Source organism: Halichoeres trimaculatus, unplaced genomic scaffold (assembly GCF_033239565.1).
Source record: "Halichoeres trimaculatus isolate MK-OKI-2021-1 unplaced genomic scaffold, fHalTri1.1 fHalTri1_scaffold_14, whole genome shotgun sequence".
Lineage (NCBI taxonomy): Eukaryota > Metazoa > Chordata > Actinopteri > Labriformes > Labridae > Halichoeres > Halichoeres trimaculatus.
The window spans coordinates 2,468,747-2,495,335 of NW_027437192.1; the positions used below are offsets into that span (position 1 = coordinate 2,468,747).

General features: G+C 39.6%; 1 protein-coding gene across 1 annotated transcript in view; it reads right to left on the bottom strand.

Annotated features, from left to right (window-relative positions):
- Window positions 1–7,391: 7,391 nt before the first annotated feature.
- LOC141803547 (chloride channel protein 1-like) overlaps window positions 7,392–26,589 on the bottom strand; it is a 72,697-nt gene continuing 53,499 nt past the window's right edge. Inside the window, exons 16-23 of the mRNA XM_074687654.1 lie at window positions 26,492–26,583; window positions 23,823–23,915; window positions 23,611–23,698; window positions 22,993–23,075; window positions 16,601–16,645; window positions 13,740–13,844; window positions 10,782–10,868; window positions 7,392–7,909 (exon numbers count right to left, since the gene is read on the bottom strand). Coding sequence (XP_074543755.1) covers window positions 7,442–7,909; window positions 10,782–10,868; window positions 13,740–13,844; window positions 16,601–16,645; window positions 22,993–23,075; window positions 23,611–23,698; window positions 23,823–23,915; window positions 26,492–26,583 — 1,061 coding nt within the window. The 3' untranslated portion in view covers window positions 7,392–7,441. The remainder of the gene's footprint in view (window positions 7,910–10,781; window positions 10,869–13,739; window positions 13,845–16,600; window positions 16,646–22,992; window positions 23,076–23,610; window positions 23,699–23,822; window positions 23,916–26,491; window positions 26,584–26,589) is intronic.

Below are 26,589 nucleotides of genomic sequence, written 5' to 3' on the forward strand. Positions count from 1 at the left end.
GATCGTCTTGACCATGAGTTGCTGCCATGTGATTGGCTGATTAGAAAGAGAAGATCTGCGGCTTCAGAGGTTACAAGGTTAATTCATTAGATTAGAGAAATTTTTAGTGGACTTCTTTCTCAGACTAAACTAAAATAAAATGTTTCCCAGAGCTGATAAGCGAGCAGAAAGATGATGAGGGGCTGCTGGGCATCTGCTTCTTGCCAGTGTTCTGAAGGATTTTACGGCGCCTAAGAGGAGTGTTAAATCAGAGTTTTAGGAGGCTCTGGTGACGCAGGCCAAAGCACAGTTTAACATCATTTGGGCTTCTGCCATTTTTCCCTTTTTATCAACAAACGCCTGGATTTTACAGACTTTAATTTCATTCTTTCTCACATAAAGTATTCACAACCACATGATTAAATGGTGGCACTTTCCAGGAACGCTTGCACTCGTTCATTAAACCTGACCTGGAAGCCTTATTGTGTGTCAGACAGAGGCTGAAGTCCGGTTTCATTGCTCATGTCCAAACATTCATCTCCAGTTTGAGCCTTCAAGAGTTTAAATCATCTTAGTGTTCAAAAAAGCTTTTTAAGAAGAAGTGAAGTTAGTGAGGTGTTGTTTTTTGAAATGTCACTGATGCTGCATCGTTACTCTGCCGTCAGTCACTTTAATTGCTTCTGCGGAGTCCGTGCAAACCAGGTAATGAAAAAGATTTCACCCCCTCTGCAATCTGCACTGCAGAGAACGCTCACTACCTGCTTTTCTAAATGTCAGCTCAATTCCTTTAAAATATCACTTAAAGTAAAAGAAAGTTTCAGGAAATCGAGGGACCCTGTCCTCCAACGCGAAACAACATCCAAAAGAAAATTTCATGAAAACAGCTTTGGCAAACTCACCAAAGATCTGTTTCTCTGACTTTAGCTGAGTTACAACCAAAGGGTGCAGGAACTTTATGCTTCTGTTAAAACTTTCCCCTAAACTAAACATTTCCTGTGTTCAAGTGTTTGCCTGACTCAGGCAGATTATGTAAAAACAGCTCAATGAAGAATGATGAAAGAATAAATGTAATTGCAAAACACCTCCAGACCATTAGAGGGCGCTAAGACAACAACAAAGCTCTCTATGCAAAAACGTCACTATAGAAGGAGAAAGACAAGCCGTGTAACACTTAAGCTAGCCCGTTAGCATACAGGATTTGCAGCGTGTTCTGGTTTTAATGGAACTTTAATCCACTTCAGATGAATTTGTTGACACCTGAAAGGTGACAAGCGCTAGCAGCAAAGCCATCTCCAGCCTATCAGATGTCAGCTCTGAATCATCATGGAAAACTGATCTGATAAGGAGATCGTGACATGTTAATGTATGTTTATAAAACTAATCTAAGATGACTTCCCCAGGACTTCTTCTGTGTTTGAACAGCTGTTGTAAACTGTATATCTGACACGTTCAGCTGAAGGTCTCCAGTTTACCGGGTCACTCTGTAAACTGGAACACCGGGAGCTGATAGAGGCTCCGTTTACATGACGTTTCACCCCAAAACACAAAAACATGGAGGAAAAAAAATCAGCGTTTACACAGAAATGATAATGGACTGAGAATGCTGGAGTATCTGGTTTCTATCTGGCGTTTTGGTGAATGCTAAGAGCAGATTTAGCAACACGAGAACAACACGGTGGACCACCACGATCCTAACAATGGCACTGCTGTTTCGTTGGATGAAGCAGAGCGTGACGTCAGCGTTCCAATTAAAAATGCCGCCTTGCTGTTTTTCACAGCAACGGTGTTGGCAGCGTTTCAGAAAAAAATCACTCTGGATGCCGTTTTCATAAGTTTGCGTTATAGGTCGGCTAAAGTGCCATTTCCGTGTAAACCGAGGCCGAAACGCAACAATGCTTCTGCGTTTAATCCATAGACTGTATATAGGGTGGACAGCGTGGCTTTGCCATTTATCATTGTACGGTTTTGAAGCCAAAATTCCTTCATCACAGGCGCAGCCATTGGCAGCAATTGCAGCCAGAGTCTGCGCAGTAGAGACAACGAGGGATTCTGGGAGAATCTGAGTGGAGCTGGGTGAAGAAAATAATATTTTTTTTCTTTCGAGAGTCTTATCACTTCCTGACTCTACCTCCTGACATATTTTACAATCACCGGAAAATACACAAGAACGTCAGCTGTCAATCATCGTTAAACCTTACAAAAAACCTTGTTTTTAATCTCGTATAACTAATGAAAACAAAACTTTTCAGAAAAAAGAGGACTTGGATACAAGACAGCCAAATGATATCTTCAGATCACCACAACAATCAGACGTAAGAAACATTTCTACCAGGTGTATTACTTTTCTAAAGTTTGACCACAGCCCATCTGGAATGGCTGGGGAGATGGATTTTTTGCCCTATACTGCAGCCAGCCACCAGGGGGAGCAGTTTTTGTGGAGACCTCACTTTGAGCCAAACAAGCGGACGTCCATTTCTTTTACAGTCTATGGTTTTACCCTAAGACCATTGTCGTGCAAATGACCCCAGAGACACATTCCCACTATCAGGCTCAAAGAAGATCCGTGTTCTGGAGGTACTAAACCAAGTCCATCACAGCCGGAGGTCATCATGAGCTCCGTTTCCACTAAGCTTCAGTTTGGTTTGTCTTGGCAGGGACTGCAGTTGATGGTCTTTTCACAGACTAATCCTGGGACAGATCCCCAAACAGGGCCGTAGCCAAGATTTTGGAATAGGTGAGGTCCATGGTGCACTTGCAAAGCACACGCCGAAAAAGTTTGATGTTTTTTTTAAATTTATTTATTTTTTTAGGCTACAAGTCACGCAAGATGGTTATTGTTTAAACATCTTTTAACGATGTGAAATCAGCATTTTCCAAACAAGGATGTATATTTTTTCAAAAAAACAAATCAACTTTTTACATCAAAGGCTAGCTGAATCCTCCTGTGACCAGAGACATCCCACTGTCGAACCATATTCTCCCGGTCCACCTCCACTTTCTGATGCACATCCTCCTTGGCTTCTTGTTCCTCTTTGTCGATTTCTTTCCTTTACTTTGCCAGAAATGCATCCAGTGTAATCTGTTCACATGTTTGCCCTGCTCTCTGTGACTTGTTTTCTGTGGAATGGGTAGATCAAAATTAATATGAGCTGAAAACAAAGCACTTGTCATGTGACTCGAGGTCCTCGAGTAGTCGCATCAACGTGACGCATGCTCAGCCAGCTGATGAGCCAAGCGCTTGTCCAAAAAAATTAAATAAATAACCGAGACGACGGTACGGCGTGCATTTTGTGACGTTTCCACTGACTTAGAAGGTAGACGAATTGCTGGATGTCTTCCATCGTTGCTCTTTGTTTTCCTGTGTCGCGTTTTTCTTCTTTGTTGGATTCATCAGCGCTGTGTCACATTTTTATGAGGTCACGCTATTCTGTAACTGACGTGGCTATAGGCATCGGGCTTACTCCCACTTTCCTTGTCCGAAAGCTCGGATTCAATCTGGATCTGATCTGCTGATGACTCTTGACCATGTGCCAGTGACGTAGTTTTGATAAACATGGATGAGATTTATGATAGGGAGCCAGAACATGGTGCTTTATTTTGAAATGACTAAAAACTCTGATTGTTTTTGTGTCTGATTTCCTGTTTGGTACGATCTGCTCTGCAGAGATTGACGCATTAATAAACAGGGCTACATTGCACCAATCAGAAACCTTTAGCTTGCAGGCCACACCCCCTGACAGTTGGGTTTTCAGGGGTGAAATTAATCCACCAGAACTAAATGAAAAAAAAAAACAATAACTTCAAACACAAGTGACTAAATCCCTAATTTCACCAAAGGAAACTTTATTTTGCTACATCTTTCACAGTTTAAGAACTTTTGTGATAAATTTGAGTCGTCACAAAGATAAAAAAAAAAAACACAGTAAGCACAGCCACAGACGAAACTTTAGACCTACACATTTAAAGTCACACTGACATGAAGAAAAACAGCTTTTGTTAAATCTGTGGGTTTAAAGACTTTCAGAGAGAACACCTGAGGAAGAGAAACAGGAGACGGAGAGACGAGGCGGTGGAGTGATGAATGAAGACAGGATACAAAGAAGATGTCATCTTTTCTGACCTCAACTCTTTTAAGACCAGACGCTCCCAAACTGGAGGAGAAATAAAAGCCCGACTCAAAAACCTCTGCACAGCCTGCACCGTCTGTCCATCAAGGTTTTCAATTAATCAAAAGAGAATCTTCAAAATCTTTCCTTTAGCTGGTTTTAGTCTCACATGAGAAGCTTCGTATCGTGGTTTAAGCTCATCCCAACACGTCTATATTAAGAAGTTTTTCTAATGAGGTAATTCATCAAGATAATTAATGCATCAGCTGCTCTCTGTCAACACACATCATCGTCTTCAGTCACGTGTGGATGTCAGCTGTCAGTCACAGCCGCGATGTGTTGATTAGATCGTCTCTGGTCTGAATCTGACTTGAAACATCTGCAGATTTTTTTGCTAAACCTTGAAGGTGTCCTTGTTGGTTTGATGTCTGGAAAAAAAGAAATCTGCAGTGGGTGTTTGGCCGTGGTCAGCCGCCTTTAGCTGCACCATCTATCAACTTAAGCGTGATGAGATGAGCTCTGAGGCTGCATCCACAAGGTCAGAGCACAATCTGGAGGTCGTTCTGGGGCTCTGGCCAATCTTCCACGGCGCAGCAAGCAGCTCCATTAGTCTACTGTTATCCAGACGCTCTGTTGCCAGCGGAAAAAAATCAATAGCTGCTGCTCTCGTCTGATAAAGCTTCTTTTTTTTTTAAAAGACAAATAACGATGAGGTAATGAAGAAATACTGTGCAGGGAGCATCGAGTGCACCCAGTGGAAATTTTCCACTTTGTATCGATGATACTGGATCATTGCATCAATACACTGATCAAGACTGAGCAACAGGTCTTGATTCAGGAAGCCTCTGACAGAAAATATAAGTCACACCAGACTCCACGAGGGAAAAGGTTTAACCGTTACTGCCTAAAGACTTCCACTGTGTTCAGCAATGTACCGTTTCTGTGCAGCTGTGTAGCTCCTTTAAGATCAGCCCAAGTGTTGCACTGCTTGTTGACATCATTTTACTTTGGAGACAAAAACTAAATTATTTCACAAAATCCAAAAACTACCAGGGTCAGAGTTAAGGTTCAGTACCTTTCTCTTTCGAAACAAAACGTTACCAACGCCCTTAAGTTTTTCAATTTAACAATGAGGTTGAGCGTTTAAAAGATAGAGCACAGCAGTGGTTTTTACTTTGACTCAATAATGTGGTCTGTATTTAAAGGGGATATTGCAGATTATTATTATTTTTATTTAACACTTAGCATTAACTTTTTTTGGACTTGGTGAGTTAGCTTATGCACTCTGATTCGTTTTGTGCAGTTGATAAAACCGGACTCTATTTCTGCATGTTGCAATGACCCTTCCACAAGTTCCCCTACGGAAACTTTATTACAACTTTTACTTCCCCTAGATCATGGGTCTGCAGCCTTTGCTTTCATAGGAGCCATCTTGCCTCAGCTCGCCTTGATTATAGCCATTCCCGAGCAACAAAATGTAATTTATCTTCAAAGATTATAAAATGTATAGAAATAGATTCCAATTTCAAACAGTTGAAAATTTCAAAATAAAAACACTTAAATTAAAAAAAATTCAAAATAATATATTTTACTTATATTAACTTAATTTCAATAATTTGCATTTATTCAAAAATTAGAATTAAAAACATTAAAGAAAATCGGGAAATACCAAAATTTGCAAACATGTGAAAAATACATTAAATTTCAAGAATTTGTTAATTTGTAGAAATTTAAAAAGACATTAAAAAAGAATCTAAAATTCACAAAAATTCCCAAAAATGAAAATTATAATTATAATGATACATTTCCAAAAAAAGATGTCAAAAATTTGCAAAAAATCTAGTTTTATTTTTTTATTTCAATAACATGAAATTATTCCAAAATTAGTAAAACTGAAAACATTTTTAAAAAATTGGGAAATACAAAAAAATTGTCAAAATGTGAAGAAATACATAAAATTAAAAAATCTGCAAACTTTCAGAAATAAAAAAAAAAGTTCATATTAGCAAAGATCTGCAAAAATTCCCAAAAATTGAAAAAATAATAAATTTTCAAAAATTAAAAAAAAAAAGAAATTTCATTTAAAAAAAAATCATTTGGACATTAAAAAATGCAAAAGGAAAAAAAAGGATTTGAAGGATTACCTAAATTTGATAACATATACTGATAATTTCATTTTTCTCATTCATTTTCTGTTTTTTTTGCTGATGTTTTATTATTTATTGAGCCTTTTTATGTAGTTGCCAGTTAAATGAATCCATCCACACAGAATTAAAATCAGTATTTTCTTCCAGATAAGTCTTTTTGTAGATGTAGTTATCTTCCCAGGGCTGTAAAACTTGAGGTTAGCCACAGGTGCATGGAAAGTTGGTGGGCTGTTGATGTTGTAGGAGGTGAAGTAGAGCGGTGGCAGGCTTTATTGACAGATGGGATGAAGATTTTTTTAAGGATATTATTTTTAAGTTATTTTCCTATCAATTTCTTTACAGTTGTCTTTAACCTGCAATATGCCCTGTAGGGGGGCTGATGGTTCTGACCCTGGTGTTGTTTTTAAAAGCTGTGCTAAAGATTAATCTTATAGAGTGTTCTGTCTTATTTTCTGAAGAAAAAGCCTTTTTAGACTTGATATGAGCTGCAGTCACCTGACCAGTCCAGAAAAATGTCTTGTTTCAAGTTATTTAAAGACAAAATGAGGTCTGGTTTTCTTGTAACAAATAAAAGAAATCTGAACATGGAACAAGAGAAAAGTTACTTGTATTAAGACTTTTTTCTAGTTTTAAGCAAATTTTTGAGCAAATTTTTCTTGTCCCATTGGCAGATTATTTTTTACTTGTTAGAAGCAATTCAGACCTCATTTTTATTCTTTAAACAACTTAAACAAGACAGTTTTCTGGACTGATAAGTAGAATGCAAATCATATCAAGTGTAATCAGACAATTTTTACTTAGATTAAGACAAAAACAGTTGACAAGATTTCAGTTTTTTGCAGTGTGGAACATTTTTAGGTAAAAACAATGTTTAGGTTGTAGTATTTGCCTCAGCACTTTTTAAGATGCTTTTTCCCCGATCACGAGAAAACCTTAAGGGAGAAGTCAGTGGTTTGAACAATGAGCCTCAGAGAAATGAAGATGTTTACGTTAAGAGCTCTTAAGGACGGACAGAGACGTACACAGTCTTCAGACATGAACTAAACGATCAATCTTGACCCTATGTTAGCTTAAAGCTACAAACACATGGTTCCTACAAAGCTTTGCTCTGAGCAAAAGGAGACAGAAAGAAATGTGAAACAAATGAAGAACAGGAGAAAGAAACGCTCACACCATTATAAAAGTTTGTCGTTATAAAAATCTTCTAGTCTAAACCATGGGCTCATCGTCACTGTCCTCGTCCTCCTCCAGCAGCCCCCGCAGGGCCGTCAGCGTGGACAGAGGTATGGACGGAGACGGAGGAGGGAGAGTGGAGGAGGAAGGTACAGGGGGAGGAGTGGAGGAGGGAGGCAGGGTGAGGTTACTGTTGGAGCTGCTTCGACTGCTGCTCTCCTCCACCTCCGCCTTCACGCCCTCGACCCACACTTCCGTTTCACTCTCCTCCGGCTGAAGGTGCTGGTGGTGGAGCGGGGGAGGAGGGGGAGAAGGAGAGGGGTGAGGAGGCTGGGGAGTGGCAGGAGCAGAAGGTGAGGGGAGTGAGGTCGGAGGGGAAGGAGCGTTGGGAGAAGAAGGCGGAGCTTTAGAGACAGAGTTGTGGTTGGTGATTTCTCGTAAGCTCGCCAGAGGAGGACGGAGCCGGACGCCGGAGCGCGTGGAGCCCTCGATGGCTTTCTGGAGCTGGAGGAGGGAAGGAGGAGGAGGAGAGACGAAGACAAAGTGTGAAGAAGAAGAAAAAGGGGTAAGAATAGTAAAAGTGATGGCACAGACAGTGAGACAGAGAAGAAGTGAATGATGGGGTGTTGGGTGAAGAAATATGAGGCGCAGAATGTGTAAGAAGGCAACATTTGGTGAATGTTGAATTCCCTTTTCTCACATTAAGCTCGTTTTTCTTGCATAATCCCTAAACATTTAGCTTTACACCTGCCAGGGATTACAGGTTTTTAGAGATTACATTTAGATTTAGTGTTTATATTGAGATTTCATTCATTTATTCATTTTCTATGCTGCTTATCCTGTTCAGGGTCATTGGGTGAGAGGTGTACACCCTGGACTGGTCGCCAGCCAATCACAGGGCTGACACAGAGACAAACAACCATTCACACACACACTCACACTTACGGACAATTTAGAGTGTTCAATTAACCTGGTGAGCATGTTTGTGGACTGTGGGAGGAAGCTGGAGGACCCAGAGAGAACCCACGCAAATATTTAGCTTTACAACCTCAGGCAATTTACGATTAAGGATAGAAACAGAATTTTAGATTTAAGTTGAGATAAAACATTTAGATATGGCGTATAGATTAAGATTTGAAAACCATATCAGATTTGGAAACTAGATTTAGTATTAAGATTTAGATTTAATATTCAAATTAAGATTGAGTAGTTAGATTGAATATTAGGATTCAAAATTTAGATTTGGTATTTAGCTTAAACTAAAGATTTGAATTAAGATTTTAAATTAAAAATTAGAAAAATATTAGATTTAGCAATTAGACTGAGATAGAATATTCATATTTAGATTGAGAAGCTAGATTAAGATTCAATACTTAGATTAAACATTAAGATTTAGAATTAACATTTAGACTCAACATTCATATTTAGATTTAGTATTTGGACCAAGATGTAATATTCTTAATGAGATTAAGTAGTAAGCTTTAGATTTAATATTAAGATTCAACATTTAGTTTGAGTTTTTTGCCCAAAATTAATCATTTAGTTTTGACATGTACAATAAAATTTAGAGTTAACATTCAGATTTAGTGTTTGGATTGACTTTTAAAAGTCACATTCAGATAGTAGATTTAGCATTAATTCAGAGATTGAATATCGTTATTCGGATTAAGTAGTTTGATTTAGATTATACATTAAGATAAGGTTCAACATTTGAAAAAAGCATTCAGATTAAGACTTAAAAGTCATATTTAGATTTAGTATTTAGGTTTAGATTTAACATTTAGATCTAGATCAATTTTTCTGGTGTACACATTTTTAACAAGTCTATAGAACGTTCTGTTTAGCATGAATTTTGGTCGCAAATGAAAGAAAAACAAGCTTTTTTGAGAAAAGTGAACTACCGTGTACCAAATAAACGCCGGGTTCCAAATAAACGCCGGGGGTATACTAAGTTACTCGGCGCAGCCTACGAGCCGCAGTCAATTTCTTTTGTTTTTTTTTTCATTCCATGGTCGTAGTTACAGAACACACATGCAAACGCTGAGCTCACAACTGACAGTTGACTCTTGAAAACTGATTTTTGTAAAAGAAACATAATCAGACTGTACCTTATTAGTAGTGGTGCAACGGATCATGATTGATCTGTGATCCGTTCGGATCGACGTAATCGGTTCGGCACACACATGACCCTACAGCAGTGTTTTTTGTGCAGCAGAAGCCCAGAGCACTCGCACCAAACACCCCCTCCCTGCTCGTCTGCCGGTTGTGGCCCCGTCTGAGTGCAGACTCAGACGGGGCCATATTTTACTTGACCCAAAACACAAATAAACGGACTCCCACCGAAAAAATCTGATATGGGTCTGCATTCACGCTTTATTTAGAGAATTTTCAGCGCGTTACTTTCACACAAAAACTCCGCTAAATAAGGCTCTAGTTCTCATCGTGTCGTAAAACGGCGCTACCTCCGCTGCAGAGCCACAGCTGGGTACAAGGCACTCGCCGCTTAGTGTATCAGTCCACGCGCGGCGTGCCAGATATAAACAAACGCAGGTAGTCTGCCAGGATGAATTATGCAATAACAATGTAAAGATGAGGAGGCTTTGAAGAGTCAAAGAAGAAGACGTTACCACTTCCACTGAATGTTATTTTCTGGGAAAGAAATAAACGCCTGTTCCAAATAGTCGCCCGGTCCCAAATAAACGCCTTTTCTGCTCAGTGATTGAAACAAATAAACGCCCCGGCTACTATTTGGTATTTTATGGTAAGTCTTTTACAAAGTTTTGCCTGTTGAACAGTGACTGAAAATTTACATTTGACGCCTGAAGAATATAGAATCCAGGGAGAAGGCGAAACCCAAAAGATTGCTCGACCTCAACCCCATTTTTACTCTTCCCTTGATCAAAAAAAAGAAAAAAAGATGTTGATTTTTTTTGTTATTTCCTGTTGTGACACTCAGAAATTCTTAAAACTGTTTGAAATAATTGGCATGGTTGCGCCTATTTCAAAAAGATGCTTTAATTCCAAAGGATTAAAGCATCGAGTCATCTGCACCTACAGGGAACGTATATATGAATAAAGGGCAGAGAGACTGCTGAATGAAGGTCATAAATAAATATAACTGGGAGTGATGCAATGTGCAGGAAAATTTTTTGATTCTGTGGAAACATTTGATGCCTGATAAAGAAAAAACTGCTGAAAAGCTGAAGTGATCAGAATAATGATTACACATGAATCAAAATGCTTCATGAGACTCAGAAAACCATTTTTAATCTCCAAAAAAAAGGAGAAGACTTTTCCTGCCACATTGATAAATAAGAATTTAATAAAGGTTTTAGTCCCTTTAGTTTAAATAACAAAACAAAAACCATGATCCTACCTCTTTGAGTGCCACCACTCCCACCAGTTTACCGATACTGGTCACATACGCGTGGCTGAGGCCCAGCAGGGAGAACAGCGTGTGGGTCTGTAGAGAGAAAAACACCAGTCGTCACATTTTCAACATGTCCTGAGTTCATTTCTGAATTCAGACAGTTTCCAGACTCTCTGCTTCACAATCAACACAATGTCAGAGACGGAGAGATGAAAGCTGAGCGGCTCAAGGCTCCAGATGAGGAGAAAACGTCACGCGGTGCGTTTTACTGAATAAATTATTCTCTTCATCCTCGGACTGAGGTCACACTTTGGATTGAAAGAGCACTGATGCATACAAAGAGCAAGCTCAGAGTCTCTTTCTGTACATGAATGAGCCTGAGAGAGAAATTTCACAGAATAAACCAACCAGCAACTGAAGAGATCTGTGCTTCTTTTCACAGAAATCATTTTGGCTTTTTATTTCTAATTTCTTCACCTTTTAACTATTGATATTTCCCAAACGAACGGAGACATCAAAATTCAACCAAAAACTTAGGAAAGCTGTGTTATTTATTTGTTGTAACAATGCATTTGATGTTGTTTTAAGCATGGAGCCACATTCATAAGACACAAGTTTTTATCGGTTGCACCAGTGACAAATTAGCCAAATCTTCTCTGTCGATGCCAAACAGCTTATTCTGTGATCGATTGTAGGATTGAAGTCTGAAGAAACAAGACACACTGGTGATTAAAAAAAACAATTTAGTGAGCAAACAGGAGCCGTAACAGCATGTGGAAGAAGCAAAGAGTGTTACACACTGTTGAAAAAACAGCTGATTCAAAAGGAGTCCAGTTGGGTTGAGGCCAGTCCATCCTCTCTACCCCCAAATTCCAGAGGTAACGTCTGAGAAAACCTGATCAGAGGGGGCGTCATCGTCAACTCTAAGGCTGGAGTTTGGTCCCAGACTGTGGAGGTATGGGGGGGTATGCCACCGGTTGCAGAATCTCACCTTGATCTCTTTGCATCAGTGGCGGCTGCTGGTCAGTCAAGGAGGGGAAGCTCATTTTTTCCAGCCTAGATCTTAAATTTGTTTATTTATTTAAACGTAAATTCTACCCTCCGTGTCAGCTTGTTGGCAGCTGGAGCTGCTACGTGAGACTACGACAGGCTGGAAGTGTGAGTGACAGGGGGAGAAGCTCCTCAGCTGTAGCTGTAGCTGCTTATTGGTGAAAAGAGAGAGAATTTTAAACACAACGCTCGTAGTTTTTTAAGAAAAGCAAACTCACTGGGGATCGATACAGCCTCCGGATCAGTACAGAAAAACTCAGAAAATGCTCCGGTGGAGGGTTATACTTCAAGATCTCTGACTGGCTCATTTCACTGTCAATCAAAAAGGGATTCAGCCTCAGACAGATCATCCAATCATCATGCAGAAGCCCAGCGTCCAGGCCAGCCCACTGCCTCATAGACCCCCAGAGACGCTGAGCGTCCGATGGGCGGGACAAAGCCCAGCGTTTATCCAATGACCGTCCAGTTTCCACAGTGGAACAACCCACTCTACGCTTCCCCGCTGAAGTCAGAAGACGCTCAGCGTCCGCCTGTGTTAAAGCGCTGAGACGCTGCGGGGATGAATGAGAAGGAGGTGGAGCCAGTTACCTGTGATAGGAGCTGATTCTGAACTAAAGATGAAGGAATTCTAGCTCAGATTTTATCAATGAAATGTTCACACAGCAGAACATATCAACACTTTTTTTTAGAGACATTTTAGGGGAAGCTGAGCTTCTCTTGCAGTCTTAGAGCAAACACCACTGCTTTACATTGAGATTATTCACTAAATTATTTCCCCAACCCACCAAGATGAGGCTTGCCCCCACAGAGCAGGGTTTCTCAGAGACTGCCTCTAGAGTTTGGGAGTGGCATTTCTGTGTAAACGCAGATTTTTTTTCCCCTGGGTTTTGGGGGGAAAGTGTCGCCATTGTTGAATGGGATGTCATCAAAAAAACAGTGTGTTAGGATGAGCCAGGCTTTTGTGGCTGTTTGGTTTGTCCACATGGTGTTGAGACTCCTGCTTGTTCAATATCCTAATTTATTGTTTCCTTCAGACTTCAACTCTCCAATCCACCAAACAAGAGTCAATGTCAGAATAAGCTGTTTGGCAAAGGCAGAGAAGATTAGGCAAATTTTTCATGGGCACAACCCACAAATGCAAATTCATTGACTCCATTAAAAGAGAAATAAAAAGGTTTTCAGACAGAATTAGATTTACTGACACAAAACATTGTTACAACAAAGAAATAATCCACCAAACACAAATATTCTAACATTTCAAACCCCAAACTCTCCCAACAAGCTAAATCTGATAGTTTCTGTGTTTGGTCTGAAACCCTGAGTGAGAAATCCAGGATATTCATGTTCTCAATGTCCCACCATCTTCTCCCCACACTGCCATGGTAACCAACTGTTTCCATCAATGAAACGATTTAGAAGAAAACAACTCAAAGAGCCAGGAGCAGAGGATTCAACAAAAGGCTCGACAACTACTGGAGGTGCTCTGCAGCTCCATTTACATGCTTGTTTTGTTAAATGAAACCATGAATAAGAAAGAGAAAAACACTCCTGTCCAAGTGAAACTCCTGCAGGCGACTCATTTAAGTCATTTCATGCAAATTATGAAGCCATGAATCACACATTTAGATAGAAATGGAAGAAAATTACAGTTTCTTTGAATTCTTTTATGCTTTCTCGAGCAGTTTTCTTTTCAGATGAAGTAATGTCTGAGTAATTCCTGATGGGAATCAGGTTGGAGGGATTATAATTAGCTCAGGCTTCCACTGGGTAACTGTTGCAGACTTTTTAAAAGCCTGCTTTCTTTGACGTCAGCCTTCTTGGTTGAATCTCTGAGTTTTAATGTGAAGCTGTGCTTCCTACACCTGCTGACCTCTGCCTGCCTGCGCGGCTCTTTATTCTCCTCGTCTCACCAACCTTGTGTAACGACGTCCGCTCCACCAGCTGGAAAGGTGAAGGGTCCACTCGTATCTCATCGATTTCCATCGGCTTGTCCATCTCCGCCTCTTCCCACGCTTTGATCTGCGGCGACCAATGAGAGTCAAGGTCACAGAGGCGGACAGGCTTTCCTTAGATTAAAGTCTATCATGAAATCCTTTGTTCAGATTCAGCGTGGGAGAGATCAGTGTTTGTATTCTGAAGGATAACATACATCACTACGTTATTAGAAATGAAATCATTTGAGGAGCGTTTGTTTCGTCTGCTCGAGCTGCAGGAGGAGGGTTCAGGAGACCTTGAAACCCTGCGTCGTGTCCTTGCGTGTCACCATCCTCCCCTCTGAGATTTAGGACGTCTGACACCTTTTAGCCTCTCTGTAGGTTTTACCCACAAGCCCCGGCCTGCTGTGACGGGAGCAGCAGTCTGCTGGGGGATGTTACGAGGCCTCCTGGGACCGTGCCAGGTGGAGTGATGGAGAGCAGCAGACGGAACGACGCCGGAGGGCACGATATTGTTTGGGTGCTTTCATCGTAAAAAAAGATTTAGCATTCTGTCTGTGTTCACGCCGCCGTACCAAAGTGACCCAGTTCTGGATCTTTGTGAATCTGGCTCAGATGTGTAACACCTGCGACCTACATGTGACAAGAGCAGACACCTCAGGGTGCATGAACCTTACGAGGCATCCTGACGGAAAAAGAGCATCCACGCAAAAGGAAAATGGTTTATTTAAGGGAGTTGGGGATAAATATCAACCCTGCCTTCACAACAAAAGCCTCATGCTAAAAAACACAGTATGAGTATTTTAAAACATGCTAATGAGGATGCTAACAGACCTGACAAATCCTTGAGTTTTAGTCTCTACAAATCTACTTCATGATGTACTAATGTCTCAACGTGTTCTCACCCTTTAATGCAGTTAAGCCATTGAAGTATCTTTAACTTGGAGTAGGGCTGGGCGATGTGGCCTAAAATTAAAATCTCTGATATTTTCACAAAAAAAAAAAAAAAAAAGATTTTTGACATTTTTTTTTCCTTTAAAGAAAACAAAAAGTACAAATGACAGCTATATCTCAAAACCAGTTTTGTTTTAATTTTATCAAAAAATAATAAAAGTAACCTCTATTTGACTCTTGGAATTGAAGTTTCAGTTTTTCTTCTGTTTCAATAACTTCACTCAGTAGTTTTAAAGAAGGAAGACTTATTTACATTCACAGTAAAAGCTGCACCATGTTGTACATTTTGAATTTAAAAATACTGCTAGGGAAAGCATGTACAGTACTGTTTCAGTGCACGACAGCACTATTCAGTTATATTCTACTTTAAAATGATTAAAAAAAACACTTTGATTCTGTCTAGTTTTATTTCTTAAGGCTGTAGCCTGTTTATCCAGTCATTTTAATACAAAAAAAGTAAAAAAAATAAACGTTTTTTTTTCGATTGTGGGCTCACAAATTTATGCCTCCCTGCATAAGTCAGTGCCCTGGTCGGGGCACCCCAGTCTAAAAAGTTTGGTCCGCCCCTGCTTGACAGAGGGCACCTTGATGCTGGTTCGTTATGTTGCTCTGCTCGTCAGCAGATGGTTTTGTGCTGAATGGAGGATTTAGTTGGTGGAACAGAGGGAGTTGCAGGGAAAGACAGAACTCAGCTTTCCTCAGGTAAAAGTTGAACAACTTCTCAGTCATGTCTGTCCGAGCAGCAAGCCGCTCTGTTCGATCGCCCATCGTCGTCCTGTCTCCCTCCCCGCAGTCTACTTTCACAAATCATGATCCAGACATATCACTAAAAAGAGGGGATTTACTTCGGTAGAGGGAGGATGTTCTGAGAAAAATTAATGTATATTTCTTTACTGTCTAAATCTCAAAGTGATCAGAGTATTAACTTCGAAGAGCAGCAGGTTTTGACGCGCGCCAGTCACATCATTAATAATCTGCAGGTGAACCTAAACAGGTTTGGGCTCCATAAATGTTTCAAAGATCTTAATCAAACTCCTGAAAACTGACAGATGGAAAATGGAGTATTTAAGAACGGGGGTTTTAAAAAGCTTTAAAAAACTAAACAATTTATTGTCTAAAGAAACAGATATCATAATCACCGATCATTAAAAGCCTGATCTGCCAATACCGATTTTCATTTTTTATAACTAACAGAATATACCTTCAATGTTCCAACCTTTTTTTATTGAAAATCATTGAATAATACCTGTGAAACAATAAAATATTTTTGTTCTAACTTAAACAACAATAAAGTGTCCTGTGTTTTAGGTTTGAGAGCAAAAAGCAACAATGGCTGGCTGTCAGACCTTCCTGGAGGAATATAAGATCAGTTTCATATGTAAGGATGGACCCATCACCGATCAAAGATCCCCCAAAATTAATGAAATCGGCACCAACTGATTGGCTGATCAATCGGTGCATGTCTAGTTTAAAGGGTTAAATTTATCCCCAAAAACTAAATTTAGGCCCTGGTTCCTATGGTCGACATGCTCATAGTTCCAGTCTCTCTGGTTGTAAAACACTTTCAGGCAGATGTTTAGGCACACAGCAGCTCAGTCAGGATGATAAATCTTTGCAGGAAGTCAAACCAATCAAAGTCGAATCAATCATCAAACCTGAAACCCACATGCAGCTCGTGTTAGGAAACCAGATTGTAAGTTGTGTGGTTTTCAAACAGAACTGGGTGGACAATCATTTAAAATCTATGTGTAACAGAAACTAATGATGTTTAAAATCACCTTTCCTTTACCAGCTTCTTTAAAGTTTGCAGAACATCACCATGGGTCAAAAAAAGAAAAACAATATCAAGCCAACATTTCTGTGAAACTGTCTCATAGGACGCCGTACCTCCTCTGGTGTCATGGTGTCCGATAGAGGCGGAGGAAACAGCTCCTGCAGATACAAAGAGAAGAGACAGATAAGAGATCAGACGTGTTGGTGTGGGATTTTCCTTTATAGAAACATCTTTTGACACTTCTGTCCCTCTGAGGTGGAGGAGCTGGCTGTCACCTCCAAGTTCAGACGGATTCATTTTAATCCTGTGAGAGAGGAGTCAAAGGAGACAGAGTCAAAGCACCGACATGTTCTGCAGAAAAGAGGAGGATCTGGTTCTGGATTGATGTTCTAAGCTGATAAATGCAGACTACAAACTAAACATTAAACTGTGTGCACATCCAGTGTGTGCTTTGTGAGGAAACTGTTCAGATGTTGATTTCAGGCTCACACCTCCTGCAACCTGTTTTATTCCTCTCATATATTCATCTACTGCAGAGGCAGGCAGCATGCTTCTGTCCTGCAAACAACAACATATACACTCAAAAGGTATTTAACACATCGACCTCAGTGTGTGGTGGGCTCGATGTATTATTATTTTTTATTTTCATTGCTAGGTGCCGTTCTGTTGGCTATGGCTGTCTTTTGCAGCAGCTCTCTCTTCTTTGTCCATTTCTTGTAATTTTCCATCTCTTTTTTGTAATCTTTGTATTTGGAGTGGATCATTTCTTTGTACGGCTCATTTGTTGGTCATGGACACCAAACTTTTTGTATCTTCAGTGATATTTTTACTGCTGTTTTCTCCTGTGTTTGTCTGGAGATCCTACATGTAACCATGGCTGCATTGTTTACATGTCAAATCAGCTGTTAGCAGCCTGTAGCATGTCAATGCTAACTGGCGCAAGGCCGGATGTTTCCCACAAGGGGAGGAGAAGCTGTCAGCATCTATTTTCTTATGGAGCTTCTCGCACTTTCTATACACTTTCTTACTTTTTGTTTTCTTGATTGCTGCTGTGACTTCAATTTTGTTATACCTGTTACAATGACAAAGTTCTATTCTATTCTATTCTATTCTATTCTATCATTTACATTTTTTATTTATTTTTTATTAATCTCTTCATCAATTTCTGATTTTATTACTATGATAATTCTTGTTTTAGTATTTTTATGTATTGTTCTTGTATTCTTTGTTTTTATTATTCATACGTTTCCTTTTTTCCTTTGTGTGGGGGGTAAAAAAATAATTATACAAAAAAAAACAGAAAAAATATGTCAACTAAGTGTGCTAAATGTAAAGATTAAATTTAAAGTAAATTAAAGCAAACAAAAATTTTCTGGGAGAATCTGAGTGGAGCCGGGTGACAAAATATTTCTTCTTTTTCTTTTGAAAGTCTGATCATTTCTTGACTCTACCTCTGGATATATTTTACAGTCCCCCAACAAATACACAAAAACGGCAGCTGTCAATCATCATTAAACGTGACGTAAAACCTCATTTTTAACTTTTTATAACTAATGAAAATATAATATAGTCAAACCACCACAACAATTGTATGTGACAAACATTTCTACCAGGTATTTTTATTTTTTAAGGTTTGACCACAGCCCATCTGGAATGACTGGGGCAATGGATTTTTTGACCTATACTTCAGCCAGCCACCAGGGGGAGCAGTTGATTTACAGTCTATGGAAAAAACTCAAAAAGTTATGTTGTTTCCAGGTCAAAATATTCTAATTCTGTGAAATAATCCTGATCACATCCTGCCATAAAAACATCCTGACACATTTTCCTCATACTGCCCTCTAATGGAGAAGATGTTCCTTGATCTGAAGCAGAGTTTGCTGATGTTTACGCAGACACTGACCACTGATCATCTGGGATCAGGAGACACCTGAGGGACAGGTGAGGTTTGATTTCATCAGCCTGTGGTGACAGGACAAAGACGTTTGACCACACTGAGGGTCTGATTTTAGAAAGAGTGAACCATCTAGGAAAGGATCCTCTGGGATGCTGAAGAAATGTTTTCTTATGACCAGGAAACCAGCCGTAAAATTCACATGCCTTCCCCGCAGAGCGCTCCAAACACAAACATAGAAATAAAAAAAACAGTTTGACATTTCCACAGGCTCCCTTGTTATTTTTATCTCACCTTTACAAAACAGTAATTCACCTCTGCATTCTGTGTAAATGTATTCTCATTCTTACTGTTTATCGCTGCAGCCACAGCAATGATGCAAACACATGAATTTACATGATCCTGACACGCTTACACCAGGCGGATGATTTCCAAAGGTCAGACTCTGGTTACCTGCCACACAGAAGACAAATACCTGACTCACAGCCAGAGTTCAGCCACGGCTTGGCGTGTTTGACGCCGGTGGCAGTTTCCTACTGTGACTCTATTTGATATTCAGGCCGGCAGAGTCTGCTGTTGCTGTAAAAACAATCCCCATGCAGGAGGAGGAATGAGTCCAGAAACATAATGGAGAATCAGACGGGTAATTCACACGCCGCAGCAGTGGGCACAACAGAAATCAAATTCTAATCTTGGGGGCTTACAAGCATATGCTTATCTCCGACGTGCTTTTCATTCAGAAAGATGACACGTATCGCTCTCCCTGCCAGGCCCAGTAATAACTCCGCCTCTGGTTTCTGGCTCACACGTTTGAGGAAAGGTTGAAAACAACACGCCGACTTCGGGGAGTTTGTCTGAGGATGAGGAAGCATTCCTGTGCCTCTGTCAATCAGATAACTGTGCATCTCCCTGAATAGAAAGCAGAGCCCTTAATGAAAAATTCACATGGCAAAAATAATGGATAAATATTTATAACCCAGCGGTGTCAGTGTAGGAATGTTTCTGGATGGATCTGGCAAAGAGACGGAGGTGATTTGCATTTCAGTGATTCGTAACAAAGGAGGGAAGAGTTTGCCAACACCTGTCAGAGACCGTGGCACACATTGTTCCTTTAAAATGATTAAACATCAGGGATGAACAACAGTAAAGTGTTTGTCAATGCTAATTTATAAATCATTACAATGACCTAGAGTTAAATGAATCATTGTTTTCCTTTCTCCATTTTTCGAAGTTTGTAGCTCTTAATGAGATTTTTGTTTGCTGTTAAATTTCTGATTGCAAAGGCTGCAGTTAGGATAAGATTTTATTGATACCAATGCTCTTTCTGATTCTTTATCGATTCCCTTATCAATTTCTCCTGTGAATTTTCTCTGGACAAAAGTAGCTTTAAAGGTTTTCTGTGGTTTTCTGTGTCAACAATATTTAATTGAGTTTATAAGTGAATAAATATGAAATTGGTCACTGGATCTGGATTTTTTTGGACGTAAATACACAGAAATAAGTAAAAATCGCACATCATGTGATGCTGATGTACTGTTTTGTTATATATTATTGACTTAAGTCAGCCATCTAGTGTCTCAAAGTGATTACAGCAGTTGTTTAAGTCGTTTGGAACCTTGCCGTAGTAATTAAGCGTCCATGAGCCTGAAAGCATTGACTTTTGGAGTTTTCAGTATTATTTACAGAAGGTAACTGTGATATGTTTCTGTGATGAAAGTTGAAACTCTATTCTGAAGCCGAAGTAATACCGATGTATGCTAACTGCTAGCATAACAAAGCAATTTCCCATATATGTTAGAATCAAGCAAATAGAGATTTATACCATGTTGAGTGTACTGAATAGGAGTCTCTTGAGAGAGAGTAACGTAAATTTCTTTTTGTGTTCAGTTCTTTAGTAAAAAAAATCTTGAATTACAGTTTTCTTGGGAAACTGTTAGCTAACTGCTAGGCTAAGTAAGACATGAGGTCCACCCCAAGTTTCATGTACACAGACCTGAAGGGAATATAGTAACTTGTTCTTGTTCTCCCTTAAAACCAGCAAAAGTCAATCTGCTGGTTTTTCTGACAAAAACTCTGTGAGCTACAGAGATCTATCCAGTCGAATAACTGTGGCTGGCAGAAATTGCGATTCTTTGGTAGTTACGACTTTTAGTTTGCTTTTTTAAGACCAAGCCATGTGAAAAAGTTAAATGATGATGATAAAATGCATAAAATGAGCATCACTTGAGTCAGAGAGAAACATTTCACCCTCCGCTGGAAAAAGTGTACCTTTATAAGTCCAGTCCAGTTATAAACAAAGTCTGAAACGAAGACCATGAATTCAAAAATAAAAATTGTTGTTTTGACAAGGAATCCAGATTTTCATATTATCAAACAAAAAAATCCTGATATATGGTAAATCTTTTTTTTTTCTCCCACCCCTAATGTTTAATATATTGAAAAGGAATCTCTTGTGAGAAATTAATGTACATTTCTTTGTGTTTTCAGCTCTTTAGTAAAATAATCCTGAATCATAGTTTTCTTGGTGAACTGTAAGCTAACTGCTAGGCTAAGTTAGCTGCGGCAGACTAGTCAAGGTAAGGTTTGGTAGCTCCAGCAAAGTGTAAAGATTCAATAAGGGAATCGTTACACACAAGGGATAATGATGTTGATGGATCGAAACATGTCTCATCGATTCTTAACATGAACAGGTTTTCAATTCCCATCAAGAAAAAAGTTTCATGTACACAGATCTGGAGGGAATAAAGTAACTTGTACTTGTTCGTCCTTAAAACCAGCAAAAGTCAATCTGCTGGTTTTTCTGGCCAAAAAACTGTAAGTTACAGAGATCCATTCAGTGAAATAACTGTGGCTGGCAGAGCTGTTCCCTTTGTTCACTTTATTGTGTATGGTTTGTTCCTCTTACTGACAACTGGAGGTTGGGTTGGGACAATATGCTATTCTCACGATTCCTATCTATTACGATTTTTTGAGGTGTTGATTCAATTAAAATTGCAATTTTTCTGTTTTTTTTTTTAAGTTTGTTTTTTTAAGACCAGGCCATGTGAAAAAGTTAAAGATGATGAAAAAATGCATAAAATGCAAATCACATGAGTCAGAGAGACAATTTACCCTCTGCTGAAGAAAAGTGAAAAAGTTTTTTCCAATCCAGTTTATAAACAAAGTATGAAACCAAGAATTTGGAAAACAAAATTGACAAAAAAAAATCATGATTTTGATATTGTCAAACAAAAAAATCTGATATATTGATTTTGGATTTCTTCTCCCACCCCTAACTGGAGGTCAGTATAATTTCAGTGTTCCTTTTTCTTATTTAATTAAAAAGTGCAGGGAGGAATTGTTTATATGTTGAAAGTATCCTTTGTTGTGTTGGTCATACTATAGAGTGATTTATTGCTTGTTTTTAGAGAAAAACTCAAAAGAAAAATCACAATCTGATTATTTTCCAAAACTGTTCAGCCCCAAGCTTGATTGTGATGAAAGCAAATCCTGGTTTATACTTCTGCACTGACTACACACTGTAGCAACAGACACAGTAACAAGCTCTGAAAATCTTTGCTTCACTGAGTCCACGAGTGTTTCCAAACTCACTCTGTTTAAAGATCTCCTTCAAAATAAAAGCAGGTTTCTGGACCTGTCATAAACTTCAAAAATATTGGGTTGAAATTATAAGTGAAATGGAGAGAATTTTTCTTATTAAGATAGAGATGGACCCTGTATCTTTGATCCTAGGTCTTCCAAGTGACTATTTAAAAACAGCAGTCAACAAAAGATTGTATAACATTCTAACCTTTGCAGCGAGGAAGAATATTCTTTTGCACTGGGTCAGCGACAAGATTCCCTCTGTCTGTGGTTGGCGCAAAATAATTTTTGAATTGATCCCCCTAGAATACCTTACCAACGTTATACATAAAAGTGTGGATCAGTTCTACAGGATATGGCGTCCGTTCTTAGACTTTATTGGACCGGACCTTTCATCCATCCTACTAAAAGGACTACTATGAGTGACATTTGTGCACTGAAAGAATGATCCACTGAAATACTGATCTACCACCTTTCGCATTTTGTATTTTGTATTTTGCATCCTGTGTTACGTCAGAGCTGTATTTTATATTTTATTTTATTTTTTATTTTTTTTTATTTTGATATTCTAGTGTGTGTATATATACATATAGATATACATGTATATATATATATTGATGTGTTTGTTTTGTTACGTGTCTAGTGTTTATGGACACTGTTTTGTCTTGTTCTGTTGTTAAAACAAAAAAATACCAATAAAAATAATGAAAAAAAATAAAAAAATAAAAGCAGACAACTTTGACTCAGAAATTAACTTTTTTTTTCCCTCAAGCAAAAGCTGCAACCAACTGAAAACACGTCGTGGTTCACTGGTTGAGAAAAGCTGATCTGGAGAGGCTTTTGGCAACAAACTCTTTCATTTCCAAAACTCATTTTGAATTACTAACTTGGTGAATCAGAGCCCTGCGTCTCTTTCTTTTTCTGTGAAACTTTTCCAAGCTACAGGAAGTGAAAGTTGAAGCCTTTTATTTTCCCCTGCATTTATAAGATTGAAGAGGGGAAAAAATAGAGCCCAGAGGAGTCACTGACCTGAGATAGTCCCTCTGTTTGTCTGCTCTTGGAGGTGAACAGGTTCCTGAGTGTTTTCCTCACAGACTGAAGAGGAGCTTTGTCTGGAGACACAGAGATGAAGAGTTTCAGTCAGTGGAGGTCAGTAAATCACACTAACACAAACTTCCCCTCTTTGCTGTTAAGGTTACAAAGATATTTATTTTAAAAGCTTGATGTTCAGACCAAATGTGTCTGAGTCAAGAAGTCAAGATTAAAATTTTTTAAAGGATCCGGAAAGAAAAGTGTCCTTTCAACCATCTGATTCTCTGCTGAGTCATTTCAGGAGAAAGACTTTCTGAGAAAAAGCAAGAGCGACGGAGAAGAAGAGTAAATCTTACAGCATCATCCGTGTGAGCAAAACGTGTCTGAAAATATCTGTAATACTGTGACAAGGCCCATAAGGCTTCCTCTGCCCTGCTTTTTCTGCGTGTCACACAACTGGAGAGGAGATAAGGAAGAGGAGTGACTCTCCTTTGTGTCCACATTAAATCCAGTGTCACTTTAAAACAACAGGAAGCTCATTCAGGAGGTTTATCTTTTGTTAACCCTGGAAAAGTTGACATTGTGTTAATCAGAAACAGGGAAATCTCAGCTCACCAGGAGCAGGGGCGGAGTGGATGAAAGGAGGCTCCGGGGGCTTTGAGGGAGGAAGGGGGCCGTTCCTCTCCTCCAGCACCGGGCTGCTCTGTGGACACAGATTAACCAAACTAAAAGATCTCATAATCCTCGTCTTTAACTCACATTCAGCCAACGACTAACGAATAGAAAAGAAAAACACATTTTAAAAGAGATGTAAATGTAAGGCCCACCTTCTCCTCTTCCTCCTCTTCCTCTTCGTCCACGAAGGCGAAGGACTCCCAGCTGTGTTCCTGAGACTGGTTCTGCCCCTGCAGGCTCTGACCCTAAACACAGATCAATAGAGACAGCTTTGTCACAATACAGGAATGAAATTTTGTTTCCCTCTGAGGGATTTTATCTCTGCCTGCTGCTTCAGAGTTTTTCTGCTTCACTTTCCTGGAAAACACAACACACCAGCCGTGTGTTTCAGAAAGTTAGCATGCTCAGCTTTTAGCTAATCCAGAATTTCTGCTCAACCTTTTTTTGAGCAAACGCCAAAGGAGCTGTTTCTAATTTTGGATGTCTTTTGGTAGATTTTCCTCCATGACTTTAGCTTCTTAGGTGAATGTATTCATTAGAGACGGTGTTGGATGTGCCTGCGTATGTTGTTGCCTCCTTTTTGCTTCAAAAGTTTTCAGCCTGTGAAACGTGAAATAACATTCAATCAAACATTTTCTGCTTTTTCATTTTTATTTATTTTTCAATCAAATTTAACCTAAATTTTGTTCATATTTTTTTGGTAAAAGTTGAAATGTGTAACTGTAACTGTATTTTATTTGGAAGGCATCTTGCGACCCCACCATCAATGTTTCACCCATGGGTTAGTCCATTCCTGGGGTGGTGATGGGGCTGTTGTTGAGTGCAGTCCAATAAGGCAGTGGTCCCCAAACCCCGGGTGGTGGACCAGTACTGGTCCGTGGGTCAATTGGTACCAGGCCGCACATAAAAAATACTAAACTTACTTTTTCAGTTTGATTTATTATCTGATTCTGAATGATGTTTTATTTAGAAAATGACTGGATTCTCTCAGTCATACCCGTCTAAGACTCATACTTGACGCCAAACGCCCCCAAGCGAGCAAAATGGACAAAAAAAAAATCTTTGGAAAATTTCTCTAGGCAGGGTAAAAGAGCCAGTGAGGAGACAGAAGACAAGCCGGTCCATGGTGCAGAAAAGGTTAGGACCGCTGCGCTAAGGGGCTGTTTACATGACAACAGTTTCAGGATGAAACACAAAAGTATTGTTGTATTTCAGCCTCTCGTTTACAAGTTAACTGTGTTTTAGCCGACCTAAAACAAACTTTTGAATAAAGCCTCAGTGGAGTTCTACCAAAAGACGCTTCTGGAAGGGACAGTTTTTGTGCCAACTGCAGGCCTGGCATGCTCACTGCAGCGTTTTCAGTTCCTCGGTGTTTCTGTGTAAACAGTTTCTATCCGACATTAATAACCACCCTTAACGCCGCAAAAAACAAGCATTAACAGCACTTTTACAATTATGGGACTGTGCAATGGCAAATAAAATGACTTTTGTATTGTTGTTTTATATCCATCACTGTTGTTTTACTGTTGTGCTTGTGTTTTTTATGTTGTAGTTCTAATGTTGCACCAACTGTTTGGCACTTTTAATTTCGTTGTGCATTTTACATGTCACAATGACAATAAATTCTATCTGGAGATCTAGATCTAAACACGGATTTTTTACTTCTGCGTTTTTGTGTTTTAGAGTAAAACGTTGTGTAAACGGGGCCTAAATCTGCTCCTTTCCTCTGGTACACTGTGCGATAACTTAAATCATTAGATTCAGCGCCATCTCAAACTGCATGACTCGATCGCTGAGTTCAAAAGTTCGCAGCCTACAAATCATGCTCTGATGCTTCACTGTTCACACTATACATCCATATACCACACGTCGGACTCTGTATCCCCCTTCCCCTATGCCGTTTGGGAGCTGGACTCAAAGGGTTGAAAAGAAAAAACCCAGAAATGGGGGATGCACACCTAAGATGCTCAACAAAAACAAATGCACTGCCTTGGCAATTTGTGCCAATCTGTGTGAAAAGACAACAAAAAAAGAAGAAGAAGAAGACGCGTATGGACAGGGAATTGTCTGGGCAGACGTCAGCAATATGGTCTCTCAATTCTACAGTGAGAACAGGAGGTGCATAGTGACAGCTAGAGCGAACTTTAGACTAACTTCATCCAGTTTTAGACCAACTTCAGAGATTGCGCATGCTTTGTGCAAGAGGTTGAGACAAGTCGGCTCGTGGCGCTGCTTCTTCTGTGCGATACCTTCCTGAGGAGCGATGAGGATTTCAAACATGTTTGATTTTTTTTGCGATCAGCAGATTTGCGATTAGGTGCTACTACACGAAGCACGACCCACGATTAAGCCGAAATACGTCCCGGTTCAATAAATAGTCCAGTGGCAAATCGTCTCAAACAAGCTGACAATCACAGTGTATGCCCGGCTTCACTCTTTCTAAAAGCAGACCCTAAGTGTTCTCAAAGCTGAGAGATGACGTGACATAACTTGACACTAGTAAAAAGTAACAATGCTGGATGTTCAGACTAAATGTCTACAGATTAAAACCTCTACAAATTCATGAGTGAAGAAATCCCTGAATCTGTCTTGAGATCTTTATTTAAGAAACTTCCTGAAATGATGAGGTGATCACATAAAAATCTCTTAACTTGTTTATAACATGTTGGGGGGAGGGCTCAGATGCTCTGCTCTTAGCTCCGCCCCCCAGAAGGCTGGCCCATCAGAAAAAAAACATAGAGACTTCTTTGAATACATTTTTAACACACATGATGATAACCCAGATGATTTAACCAAAGGTGACTAATCAAAGTGAACTCACCTGCGTCAGGAGCCTCCTCTCCGGAGACAACCACCAATCACAGAGAGCCAGGAGCTCCAGCCTGTCGATGCTGCCCAACAGGATCATGGAGTCTGGAA